General features: G+C 49.7%; 2 protein-coding genes across 8 annotated transcripts in view; both read right to left on the reverse strand.

Moving 5' to 3' along the window:
- TUFT1 (tuftelin 1) overlaps positions 1–2431 on the reverse strand; it is a 42027-nt gene extending 39596 nt beyond the window's left edge. For 2 of the 4 annotated variants that reach the window (XM_054474060.2, XM_054474059.1), the window contains exon 1: positions 2288–2431. In XM_054474060.2, the coding sequence (XP_054330035.1) occupies positions 2288–2347 (60 nt within the window). In that variant the 5' untranslated portion in view covers positions 2348–2431. The remainder of the gene's footprint in view (positions 1–2287) is intronic. The other 2 variants (XM_054474058.1, XM_063651025.1) reach the window with 2 other exon arrangements.
- A 1576-nt stretch (positions 2432–4007) lies between these two features.
- Positions 4008–13260, reverse strand: part of CGN (cingulin) — a 28066-nt gene continuing 18813 nt past the window's right edge. For all 4 annotated transcript variants that reach the window (XM_054473997.1, XM_063651056.1, XM_054473994.1 and 1 more), the window contains 11 exons: positions 12752–12961; positions 12218–12424; positions 11587–11844; positions 9843–10013; positions 8610–8771; positions 7615–7704; positions 7073–7156; positions 6858–6976; positions 6380–6488; positions 5832–5995; positions 4008–5514 (listed from right to left, as the gene is read on the reverse strand). In XM_054473997.1, coding sequence (XP_054329972.1) covers positions 5373–5514; positions 5832–5995; positions 6380–6488; positions 6858–6976; positions 7073–7156; positions 7615–7704; positions 8610–8771; positions 9843–10013; positions 11587–11844; positions 12218–12424; positions 12752–12961 — 1716 coding nt within the window. In that variant the 3' untranslated portion in view covers positions 4008–5372. The remainder of the gene's footprint in view (positions 5515–5831; positions 5996–6379; positions 6489–6857; positions 6977–7072; positions 7157–7614; positions 7705–8609; positions 8772–9842; positions 10014–11586; positions 11845–12217; positions 12425–12751; positions 12962–13260) is intronic.

A 13260-nucleotide genomic window follows, 5' to 3' on the forward strand; every position in this document is an offset into this window, starting at 1 on the left:
CCCATCAAGGAACTCTGTCCTGCTCTGGACAACTGGGGGCCAAGGGACAATGGTACTTTCTCCCTGGAATCTTGAGCATAATGGTGCAGAGACCTAAAACAGCTGGAACCAATTCACTAATAGTAGTAAGCCTCCATCGTTCCACTTACCCAGGCCCCAGAACATCCTTGGTTAGGGCTTTCTAAGCTTTCCCTTAAATTCTGTGAACTGCTCTATTTCCTTCTAATAATTTCCTCATCTGCTTAGTTTAGCTGGAGTCATTCTCTGTTGTTTATAACCAAAGGAAGTTAATGGAAGTATCTAGTAAAAAGGAGTTTGGTGTTTATTTGTTCTTTTATTTGCCAATATAACTTCCACAGTGGCTTGCAAAACTTTTCAATCTCAAAAACATATTTCACATCAAGACCCAGTAAACAAACACAAACATATATAATACACACACATATAACTGAAATAAAAGTTCTACCAAAAATGTCTATCCTAACACTCTAAGAGTGTTAATTCTATTTCTTTTTTAATGCTGGTCTGACCTACTAAGTTGATCTCAGACCCACTAGTGGTTATGGTCTGCAGTTCTGAAAAACACTGGCTCCTTGTACCTGCTGCATCTGCCTCCAACAATAAAAACATCCCAGAGAGTGTATTGGCCCTATGTCCATGTCCACATGTGATACACTAAGGCACACAGCCTGGCTAGTGGGGAAACACCAACAGAGTCCCAGGGCCCTCACTCCCAGTAGGATCTCTAATCAGTTCAACTGTCTACACTCTGACTCCGGAAAAAACATCTGTTCATTTATTTATTGACTCACTTTGCACATGCATTGAGCACCCATTCAGTGGTGTGAATATATCACAGATTCCTGGGGGTTGTCCAGAGCCATAAATTCTGTCTGCAAGTTGGCTCAGAGAAGAGGAATCCAGGACAAGGCCTGTGTCCTGACTGTTCACCATCTCCTCCCCACCCTTAAGGGCCCAGGAATGTCTCCAAGATCAGATCTGGGCAATGATTACTTCATCCCCAGCTTTGGAGTAAAATAAGTCTCAAGTTCAGCCTAGAAAAAAGGAATAAAAGGGAATTTCTGTCTCTCCCTTGCTCTAGAGGTCTCTGGTTAGCTTCAAACTAACCTATGATGGAGACCATCTGAATTCCTTGTCCACTATTTTCTCTTAGTAATTTTTTCTGCCCCACCAGACAAACAGCAAAAACATCAAGAAAGAGTAGAAGGGGACAGATGTAGTGACTCATGTCTGTAATCCCAAGCCTTTGGGAGGCCAAGGTGGGCAGATTGCTTGAGCCCAGGAGTTCGAGACTAGCCTGGGCAACATGGTGAAATCCCATCTCTACCAAAAAAAAAAAAAAAAAAAAATTTAGTCAGGTGTGGTGGCGTGCGCCTATAGTCTCAGCTACTTGGGGAGGCTGAGGTAGGAGGATCTACTGAAACCAGGAGGTGGAGGTTGCAACCCTCTCCCCGTCCAGAAGCCTTCGCTTGGGTCACTTCCCTCCCCTTCTCAGCCCGGGTTCTGCATCCCCTTCCTCCACTATCCCAGGGCCAGGGGCTGGAGACGGCAGCAAAACTAACACACCGTCCCAGGAAGCTATCGGTAGGCAGACAGAGGGAGGAAAACAGGAGAACTACAAGCGGGAAGAAGGAGAAATCCAAGACAAGAGGTGACCCCCAGGCGGAAAGCCCTATCCCTCTTAGCGAAAGGTAGAGTCCCTAGCCAATCTCGCAATAGTTTGAGTCCTACCGTCCCCCACTTGTCCCCCACCCTCCAGTCCAAGCCCTGTAATTTACTCTACCCTTTTTCTTGTTACTGATCATCCAAAGCACCATGATGAAATTCTATGGAGGGCCTCTGAGGTCACCAGGACCCTCGACCCACGGGAAAGCCTAAGCCTTCTCGGCAGGACACAACGTCCAAAGGCGCTCAGGGACCCAGTCGCTTGAGCTCATTCTCTTATGACCCAATCTGGCTGCCCACAAGACGCCTGAGACCCGCGGCCCAAGCACGGGCTCGCCGGCGCCGAGACCCAGGCATGAGCCGCAGTGTCCTACCAAAGGGCAGGGACGCCCCGAACCCTCCAGCCTCAAAGGAGTCTTCACCCCGCGACTCCCACTGCCCGTCGCAGGCAAAAGAATAAAAGGAGAGAAGCGCCGCGCAGGGCTGACCGCGCGAGCCGGGCACCAGGTGATGTCAGCGAACCCGGCGCAGGGCACGGAAGGGGCGGACTTAGAAACCGGGAATACAAAACCGGGAAGACAGCGAGGGCGCTTTTTCTTACCGCCGCCTGGTCCTCTGGGTGCACGTCCACCAGGGTACACCAGTTCCGCGTCCCGTTCATCTTCCCTCGGGGTCGCAGCACACACACCACTTCTCCACCCCACTGTCCGGCTCCAACAGGGCGGGCGCGCGCGGAACCGCCCCCTCGTATAGGCTCATCAGGGGCGGGGCTGAAGATAGGCCGCGCCCCCAGCTCGCGGTTTCGCAGAGAACGAACGATAGGCCAGGAGGTGAGGTGGGCGGGGCCAATGGGTCTGGGACATGCCCCATCGGTGCTCGCATGGATTTACACAAAGGTGGGGCTTGGGAGCAACATGGGGCTGCTTTAACAGAACAGCTTTATCTGGAGTATGTGGTTGCACTTCAACATTCTTCATTAATCTTGTCGCTTTCCATCTTTCCAAGATCAGTGTTGGTCAGAGGGAATCACCCTGCCTGCTCCTAGTGGATGAGGAGTTGGAATCTTGCTCCTCTCCCTATACGTAAGCCACCTGTAGGCTTTGTAGAGCTGAGTAAACCTTTCCTCCACCGCAGAAAGGCAGGCACCAACGGCCAGCTCACTCAGACTGGCCTAAGCCAGTCTGGCAGGTGCACTTCCTTGGCAAGAGGCCCAGGAGGCCCAGTCAGCTTAGGCTCTGGGTGGGGCTTGTTTTGCAGAAGCTCTTTTACTGATGCTGCCCTTATATAGTTGGGAGAGGCGGGACACATTGCCTTAAAAGGAATTTGTGTTCGTGAGAAAGGATGAGCCTTGACTTCTCCAGTTGCATTTTCTCCCCAAGCCTAGGCTGAGATCTTGAGGGCCTAGAAGAGAGGGTTGGCCAAGCAGGACCCTGGAGCTTCCTCCCCGCCCAGCTGCTCTTGGCAGATGGCTGCTTCACTTGGCTGTGGTCCACAGACAGCAGACAGAATACTTTAGGAGGAGGTCTGACCCACTCCTGAGGGGATAGTACTCCTATACCCGGCAATAGGCTCTAGTGAAGGGCCAGCTCCCTCTTCAAGGCAACACTAGGGCAGAAACAGCAGAAATGTCCCTACCTCCCAGTTAGGGACTGGGTCCTATGTCAGTTAGGAATGAATGAGGATTTTTCTACCTGGGAAGTGAATGCTGGGGTTATCACTATGACCCAAGGAAATAAAACCCAGTTCTGGTCTGTTCTACTCTAACCCTCAAAAAGGCATTTACTGCTGGCCGGGCGCAGCGGCTCATGCCTGTAATCCCACCACTTTGGGAGGCTGAGGTGGGCGGATCACGAGGTCAGGAGTTTGAGACCAGCCTGACCAACACGGTGAAACCCCATCTCTACTGAAAACACAAAAATTAGCTGGGTGTGGACGCACACGCCTGTAATCCCAGCTACTCAGGAAGCTGAGGCAGGAGAATCGCTTGAACCCGGGAGGCAGAGGTTGCAGTGAGCTGAGATCGTGCCATTACACTCCAGCCTGGGTGACAGAGTGAGACTCCGTCTCAAAAAAAAAAAAAAAAAAAAAAAAAAAAAGGCATTTACTGTCCTTGTTCTTCCCAAAGGTTGTTCAGGAGAGAATGGGGCTGCTCTAAACATCTCCAGGTTTCATAGGTCCCATCTGCTCTGTTATAAAGGGCCTCTGAAAAGTAAGGTGAAGAAAACTCTAGCTTCAGCTCCTAAGCTGTACAGTTAATATGACTTCATAAAACCTGGACCTCCAAATATGCCAAGAAAAAGAATGAGAAGACAAACCAAGGATTTCAATATAAATGTGTAATTTTAATATTTAATTTAAAATAAAACCAAGGCTGGATTGGATTGGGAAAGAATGTTTGATTTGCAGAAGAATATAGGAATTTTTTTTAATCACGACATTACAAGTCATTCGTGAAAACAGCCTTCCTCCTGCCACCGGCTCCCTATACAACCTGCTTAGGAAATATGGAGGTAAATCATCCCCCTTACCTCTTCCCTACCAGGGCTTGGTTCTCCCCAAAATCCAAAGGAGAAATAAATGTCTTCCGTTGCCTCTTCCCATTTTTACAGTCAGCTTCTAACCCCTTGCAAAGCCCTGAATCAGAGCCAAGCACCTCAGAAAATGAGGGTCCCTTGGTTCTCTTATTGAAGTTGGGCACATGTGGTCAGAGAAGCTCCAAGGAAGGCCACAGGGACTGACACCTTTACTTTTGGAACTTTACTTTTGGAACTTGTGCAGACAGTTGTCAGGGCTCCCAGGTGCAACCACCTTATAACCATATCCACAGTCACAGAGGAGGGAGAGGAGGAAGGATGGAAACCCTGAGCAGGATCAGACCCCCGCCACTTTATCATGACCTACCAAAGTCCCTCTCCCAGGGGGTCATTGGCAGAGAAACCCCAACAGCTCTCTCAATCAATCACTGGGGCAGCAGGGAAGGCTGAGGGCCCTGGCTGGGGAAAAGCTCGTCTTTGGAGAGGTATGAATGTGCAGATATAAAAAGCAAGAAGAGCATCCTTATCTCCTTACCTTGGCTAAGGCACTGACAGGAAAAATGTAAGGTAGGAATGGTGAAGAGGGGAAAGGAAGAAGACAAAAATATAGGAACTGGAGGGGTATGGGGACTACCACATGGGCCCCATACTTGTGCAAAGAAATGGGTAGAGCCATGCCTGCATGTCTGTTACCCATAACATTCCCCTCACCCTGCTCCAGAGTGGAAGGAAAATGAGTTGCAGGAATCCAGGGAGCACAATAACATAGGGTATTTCCCTGAGCCTTAGGGTTAAGGGCTAAAGAATAAAGCTTTATACACATGGCAATTTCTATCCCTTCCTATCCTTCTCAGTCCCCATCAGCCTAATGCTGACCATCTTTCCACTATGAGAGAGATGAAGGAGGTGTCGGCACTTGAGGAAAGGGCTCAGTTGGCTTGAAATGTCCACCCCTACAGTGGAAAGTCCATCTATCAGCTTATTGCTGATGTGTTTGTTTTTTTTTTTATCACCATCACTCTGACCCCTCCCTGTCTTAGGTCTGAATAATTGGGTCACCCATAGGAATGCAGAATCCAGGGTGGGCAGAGCAGAGCAGCACTTGCTGGGATAGGCCTTGAGCCTGCTTTCTGAGTCCTTGAGGACCACGAGCTAACAGGAGCTGGTCTGTAGGTTGCTCTCCGTAAGCAGTGACGCAATGGATGAGGGATCGTAGACACTGTCGAATTCCTCATCTGAGCTCAGCCCTTCGTTTTTGAGAGCTGACTCAGCAGCTGAGCGGGAAGCTTTGCGCCTGACTCAGAGAGAAGAATAATGGTTGGGGAGGGGAAAATAGAAATATTGAGACAGCCACCCTTTTTGTACAAAGGAAACCCCAATTCTTCTAAGGCCTAAAGTCTACTCACAAAATCCCCAACTAATCAGATTTGGGGAGATGAGGTACAGGATGGTGGCTGAGATACTAAGAAATAAATATACTGGCTTCCAACCAGAAACAAGTGACTACACAGTCCCATCTTAGAGATTCTCCTCCTTATCCAGCACAGGAGAGACCATTCCCTCCCTGCTCTAGTGTCCCTATGGAGCAAGGGGCAAAAGGGCAGCCCATACCAGAAGTCCTTCTCCAGAGACTTGATCCGGGCCTGGAGCTGTTCATTGACCTCATGCTGCTCCTCCACCTCACGCTGGGCCTTCTTCCTCAGGCCGTCCAGTCGCTCAATTTCCTCTTCTGCTTCATCCACCTGACGCTTCAAAGCCTTCACCCTCAGGCTTAGCTGGGCAGGATACCAAGTCCACACATTTGAATAGCATCTACTACTATGGCCTGGGACCCTCCCCCATAACAATCTTGACAAGGTATAATTGCCGCTGGAAAAATGTGGCCTTGGGCAAGTTCCTTAACCTCACATGGTTGTCTTAGGGATTAAATGTATTAACACATGTGTAATACTTACAGAACCTAGCACATCATAAGCACTCAATATATACGCTTACTATGACTTCTCTAGTCTAGTCCTTTCCATCTAATCTCTGTCCTTATACAAGGAAAGTCTAAGTTTGGAGGACCCATAGGAGATAAGGGCCTCCCTTGGCTTTCAGGAAAACATATAATATATACCTGCCCCAGGTTGCTTGGCTCCAGGGTGCCATGTCCTCACCTGGTCTTTCTGGTCATTGACATGCTGCCGCTCGTCTTCAATCTGGATGGATAGTTCTTTAACTTTCCGCTCCAGTTTTCGATTGGTAGACTGCAGAACTGTCTTCTCTCTAAGGTGAGGTAGAAGAATGTCTATGAGTGTCCCCATTTCTAAGGGAATCCTAACTTGGCCCCCTACTGTCCCCAAGGACTTCTCTCAGTCATGAGCCCCACCATTAGACTGGGCAGGATCCAGGGCAGATTCAAAGAACAAGAGAGAGTGAGGTCATTCACATTTCAGAATTTCTGCAACTCTCTTTGCTCTCTATCAGGAGAAAATGTTCCCTAAAGATCAGGCCAGGCTGGCCATATCTGAGGTGGAAGATGGAGGGAGCTGCAGAGGAGAAAAGCCAAGATGGAGGGAGCTGCAGAGGAGAAAAGCCAAGATGGAGGGAGGAAGAAAAGGAGGGAGGAAGGGAGGAAGGATAGGCTTATGTCACCTCTCTTCAGCCTGTAGCCGCTCCTGCAACAACTGATTCTGGGACTCAAGCTGAGAGAGGCTGGCACTGGGCTTCTGGAAGCCTTCTGAGCTGGCCAACCGGGTCTTCAGGTCCTTGTTCTGAGAGGGACAGGAAGCCTCCACAGTTAGCACTCCACTGGCCATTTTACTCACCTCTTGGGGTTCATCCCTAAGAATCCTCCCCTCCCCCATTACCTGTCTCTCCAAGGAGATTTTGTCACACTCCAGGTCCTGCCGAGCAGACCTCTCCTGCATGAGCTCTGTCCTCAGCTGATCCACCTAGTGGGGATGGGTGAGAGGACCAGACTTGGGGAGGGCTAAGGATGAACCAGCAAGCTGAACAAAGTGAGGCTGAGTCATGGCAGGATGGTCTCTGAACCCTGAATCCAAAAATTCCCAGGCAACTAAAAAATCACAGCCTATTCAAATGGGAGGGGCCAGAGAATGCAAACAGGGCTTCCTTCGTCCCACCAGGAACTAGTATCCCTTGTAACCCCAATTCAGGTCAGAGAATAGCCCAGGCCACCAGGATCCCTTCCTCCATGCAAATCATTGGCTTCTTTCCACCCAAGGAAACGGGCCAACCTTTCCCAAAGCAGACAAAACCCTGAAGTAGACCCAGCTATGCACAGATTCGGCAGCCAGATGATGAAAGATGGGAGGGTGGAGTTGTTTTTGAGAGAACCAAGAGGTGATGCAGTCAGGGGTAAACAGAGATGAGGGGTGGGGGCGGTTACCTGGTCCCGGCCACGATTCACCCGATCTGTTAGCAGCTCCACGGTGTTCTTTTCCTCATCTAACTCTGTTTCCAGCCGTGAGACTTTTTCCTATGACAGAAGAACAAGTAATTCTGTCCCAAATGCTGGACACCAGAATGCCAAACTCAGACCAGGAGCCTCTCAAACTCCAGCATTAACAGACTTTTCTCTCTTGCACATCCCAGTAACCTTTTGGTACTTGCCGGGACCCAGAGCCACTATAGAGCCAGCGCCCTCTACTGACCAGATGTGGCATCACGGGCAGGTCGGGGCCATGCTCTGGTCACGGCCCTTTGACATAAAGGCAAACCCCAGAATCTACTCTTCATTGGAAAACCTTATTTCTCTAATGGGAAAACAGAGAGAAACCCAAGTACCTGGGCCAAGGCTGAGGTGAAGAGACTCAGAAACTGAGGTACTGGAGGCAGTACCACCTAGAGGCTAAGAGTATGTACATGGGACCAGACTGTCCAGTCTGAAAATCAGATTTACCACTTCCTGGCAGTAGACCATGGACAAGTTCATCTCTCTGTGCCTCAGTTTCCTTCATCTGTAAAATGGAGAAAACAAGACTACCTACCCCACAGAGTTATTCTGAGGATTAAGTCTTAAGTGCCTATCACACAGCACAATATGTTTGCTACCGCTATTATTATTATCAAATATAGCAAACTGAAGAATACTGTTCACTCTAAAGGGGAAACCCACTGCTCAGCTCCAGCCAACTGTTGTCATGCAGACTCAGGACAAGACACTCAGTATTACCATGTCTGCCAAATACAAAAGAAACTAGAAATCCAAATTTTTAGGTGACATCTATAAATTTCTAAACATTGGCAATTGATTCAAAGTTGTTTAAAATACTGCAGCCAAACAAAACTCATCAACTGTGGGCTGTCAGTGTTGACCGCTAGTACAGAAAGAGGCTTGGAAGTCCCACCCCTTTTCCACAGGTCACACCTCAGTGCCCTCACCTCGAGGCCCTTCAGCTGCCGGGCCCTGTCGTCCTGGGAGCGCTTCTTGTTCTCTGCCTCTTGTTCCAGTCCCTGCAGTCGCTGGGCCAGTAGCTCTTTGTCCAGCCGGGCTGTGTCCCGCTCAGCCTGGGATGCCTGCAGGGCTTGCCGCAGCCTCTGGATCTGGGCAGGGGGTAAAAATGCCACAGCTCAGTGTAGTAAGAAGGTGAGGGTTGAGGGGCAGGAGCAGTCCAGCCCAGTGGGCAGAAACATTTCATCACTGTCACTCTTTAGAATTACCAGTGTCATGATGACAATAAAAAGCAAACTGACTTTTCATCCATTTTCTTTTTTTTCATTTTTTAGGTGGAGTCTCGCTCTGTCACCCAGGCTGGAGTACAGTGGTGCGATCTCAGCTTACTGCAATCTCCACCTCCCAGGTTCAAGCGATTCTCCTGCCTCGGCCTCCCAAGTAGCTGGGACTACAGGCATGTGCCACCACGCTTGGCTAATTTTTGGTATTTTTAGTAGAGACAGGGTTTCACCATGTTAGCCAAGATGGTCTCAATCTCCTGACCTCGTGATCTGCCCGCCACAGCCTCCCAAAGTGCTGGGATTACAGGCGTGAGCCACCGTCCCCAGCTTCTTTATTGTTTTTAAAGTCTCTACACAACTTGGAACCACCTGAGGAGTTTTTTTAAATACTGATCCTGGATCCCATCCCCAGAGATGATGACTGAAGTGGTATGGGATACAGCCTGGGTGTGGGGATTTTTTAAAATCTCCTCAGGTGGCTCTAAGCTACAGAATTTGAAAATCACTGCTCTACAGACAATATATTCCTCCACCCTGCAGGTCATTAGACCTAAACCTGGGCCCCAGGGACCCTTGGCCACAGGTTCAGTTAAGAGGCAAGGACCGGGCCGGGCGCAGTGGCTCACGCCTGTTATCCTAGCACTTTGGGAGGCCGAGGAGGGCGGATCACGAGGTCAGGATGTCGAGACCATCCTGGCTAACATGGTGAAACCCCGTCTCTACTAAAAATACAAAAAATTAGCCAGGCGTGGTGGCGGGCACCTGTAGTCCCAGCTACTTGTGAGGCTGAGGCAGGAGAATGGTGTGAACCCGGGAGGCAGAGCTTGCAGCGAGCCAAGATCGCGCCACTGCACTCCAGCCTGGGCGACAGAGCGAGACTCCGTCTCGGAAAAAAAAAAGAGGCAAGGACCTTCAAACCCAAGGATATTAGACTTCTACCTCATCCTGAAGCCGGCTCAGTCCTCCAGAGGTCTTCTCAGCCTCACTGGCCCAATCCTTGGCCTGGCGCTGGGCATCTGCCACCTCCCGCCGGGCCTTTTCCTTATAATCCTCCAGCTGGGCCTGGAGCTGCTGCAGGGCTTGCTTAGAGTCCTCCCCAATCTTCTCCAACTGAAACACAGAGAAAAGGGTCTTCAGCACTGTACATAAATGTCCCTCTCCAGGCCCAGACTCCCAAGACTCTCCCCTAAGGGTCTCCTTCCTGACAAGGCAGCCCTCTCTTGCTCTTTCCTGGGCCTAGGTTCCTAGTATAGCTAATAGTTATATACAGATGTCTGGGTTCAAATCCTGGCTCTACCTTACTGGTGACCATGTGCAAGTTACTTATCTCTCTGGATCTCAGTTCCCCATCTGTAAAATGGGATAAAAACAGTAACTATATCACAAGGTGTTGTGAGAATTACTTTAGTTAATTATGTGAAGTTCTGTACTTACAACAGTGCCTGATACAAAGTAAGCCTTAAATGACCATTTCAGCAAACCCAAGGTGCCAATGATTATAAGGCATACCACTAAGAAAAATATGCCAATTAAACTATAACATACCATAAGTTATAAGACACAACTCTATTTCAGAAATGATAAAATGTGCATTTTTCATTGACAAATGATAAAATGTGCACTTTAGAATTGATGTAATATATTATGTGTTTGCTCTTGTTTTACCAAAAGATTGGGAGGAGAACCTTAGCATCAAAAGCAATTTATTTCCTTTTCTTTTTTCTTTCTTTTCTCCTTCCCCTCACCCAAATTTAAAATTCTACCAATGAAGATTTTTTATTTTTTGACAGGCTCTTGCTGTAGTGCCTGTAGTGGGGCAGTCACAGCTCACTGCAGCCTCAACCTCCTGGGCTCAAGCAATCCTACATCAGCCTTCCGAGTAGCTGGGAATACAGATGTCTGGGTTCAAATCCTGGCTCTACCACTAATTAGCAACCATAGGCAAGTTACTTATCTTCTCTGGGTCTCAATTCCCCATCTATAAAGAGAAACTGAGGCACAAGCCACCACAGCAGGCTACTTTTTTTTTTAAGTAGAGACAGAGTCTTATTATGTTGCCCAAGCTAGCCATTGAAGATTCTTGTATTTAGGTTTCGTAGACTCCTAAGGGAGAATCCCAGGAGATGCTCTCCAAGAATGAAGACCATAAAGGAATAGGATGTGAGATAAAGAGCAAAAACATGGAGGGGAGGTAGGAAGGATGCCCCTTCCAGAAGATTTGGTCTTGGTCTTCCTAACAATGAACTTGAGGAAAGCAAACATCACACATTCTTTTTTTTTTTTTTTCTTAAGACAGAGTCTTGCTCTGTCACCCAGGCTGGAGTGCAGTGGCATGATCTCGGCTCACTGCAACCTCCACCTTCCGGGCTCAAGTGACTCTCCTGCATCACCCTCCCAAGTAGCTGGGACTACAGGCATGAGCCACCACGCCCGGCTAATTTTTTGTATTTTTAGTAGAGACAGAGTTTTGCTATGTTGGCCAGGCTGGTCTCAAACTCCTGACCTCAGGTATCTGCCTACCTCAGCCTCTCAAAGTGCTGGAATTACAGGAGTGAGTCACCGCACCTGGCCATAATCATCACACATTCTGACTAACCCCTCTCCCCCAAGCCCCTGTCCTCTCAGGCCAGCTTCTGGATGAGTTGGGCCTCTTCCTAAAGGCCCAGAATACCCCATGCCCCACCTCCTTGTTCAGTCGGTCCACAGTCCTGTCCAGCAAACGCTTCTGCTCCTCCAGCTCAGCCTTGCCTCGCCGGAGCACCTCCCGCTGCTTCCCTTCCTCCTCCAGAGCCCGGTTCAGTGTCTGCTGCTCCTGCCCCAGGCGGGCCAGCCCCCGCTGAGCCTCCTCTAGGCGTGCCTCCAGTGCCCGCTTGGCTGCTGCCAGACTCCCCTCCTCTTCCTGGGACGCATTCAGGGCCTCCTCCAGCTGCTGTTTCTCTGCCTGGGAGGTAGGGAAGCAGGGTTGGACTGAGAAAAGGCAAAACTTGGGTTCAAGTCATTTGGAGGTGGGTAGCTGGGCAGGAGAAAGGAGGTATTTATGAAAATGATGCGCAGTGAAAACAGGCTCCTAGCAAAGAAATCAGGACACATAGAGCAAGCAAAGGGTGAGAGATAAGAAACAAAAGTACCAGTGCAAAGACTGAACATTGGCGCCAAAGTATACACCAGGAAATAAACTCAAGGTTAACAGAGCAGGTTTGGGGAGGCAAAACAGATGCACACTAAGGGCAAAGTGAAACTGATGGCTAACTACTTAGCACAGGAGTATTTCACCAGGGCTGAGCAGAGAGGGCTGGGAGGGCAGAAGCACTGACCTCCAGCCGCTGCACCTTGTCCCGTAGTCGTGCCTCCACCGCTTCCCCACCATCCACCAGACCTCGAGTCTCCTTCAGCTGCTGCTCCAAACCCAGGATGCGCCGGCGGAATTCGTCATTTTCCTCCTGGGTCTCCCGAAGCGTCGTCTCCACTGCGGCCCGCCGCTGCCCCAGCACTGTTGCCTCTGCCTCGGCCACCATCTTAGCCTAAGGACGGTTCAGGGGGTGGCAGCTCAGACCCCAGGGCTTGGGGCCATTGACCACACCCAGGAAAGCCGTCCCAAAGACAGCCCATAAGAATGATACTTAAAGAGAGCAGCTGCCACCAGCCAGACGCTTCCCTGAGAATCCCACCCCTACAGAGATACAGGTGTCCTCCCCCTGCCAAATCCTGGCTTCTTTGAACCACATGCCTAGGACCCAGGAGCTGGTCAGTACATACCCATGACAGGTAACTTTCCACACCCTCTGGCTCCTCAGCCCTCCAGACACCCTCAGCCTCCACCTCCTAAGCCCTGTGCCCACTCCCCTTGCCTTGGAAGCCTCTTCACAGTCCTGTCGCAGTTGCTGGAGGGTCTTTTGTAGCTGGAGGTTCTGTTCTTCCAGCTCCCGACCTCGATCAGCCTCGACCCTCAGGACCGCCAGCTGCTTCTCCAACTCCCGGTCCCGGTGTCGCCCAGCCACCTCCTGGCTCTGCTGTTCTGCCTGCAGTTCCTTAAGCTCCTTCTGTGTCTGGAGCAGCTCCTGGAAGGAAATGGGAATGGTGATGGGGCACCCAGAGCCAGACTAAGATACCTGAATGTGGAGAAGCTGAAACTCTCATACACTGCCAGGGGGAATAAAAACTGATGTGGCCACTTTGGAAAGTAGTTCGGCAGTTTCTCAAAAAGTTAAACACAGATTTACCATTTATATCACCAGCAATTCCACTCTTAGGTAACCCAAGAGAACCGAAAATATGTGTTCACAAAAAAACTTATACGTGAATGTTCATTGTAGCATTATTCATTATAGCCCAAATGGATAAACAACCCAGATGTCCA

This window comes from Pongo pygmaeus, chromosome 1 (assembly GCF_028885625.2).
Source record: "Pongo pygmaeus isolate AG05252 chromosome 1, NHGRI_mPonPyg2-v2.0_pri, whole genome shotgun sequence".
NCBI classification, from domain to species: domain Eukaryota; kingdom Metazoa; phylum Chordata; class Mammalia; order Primates; family Hominidae; genus Pongo; species Pongo pygmaeus.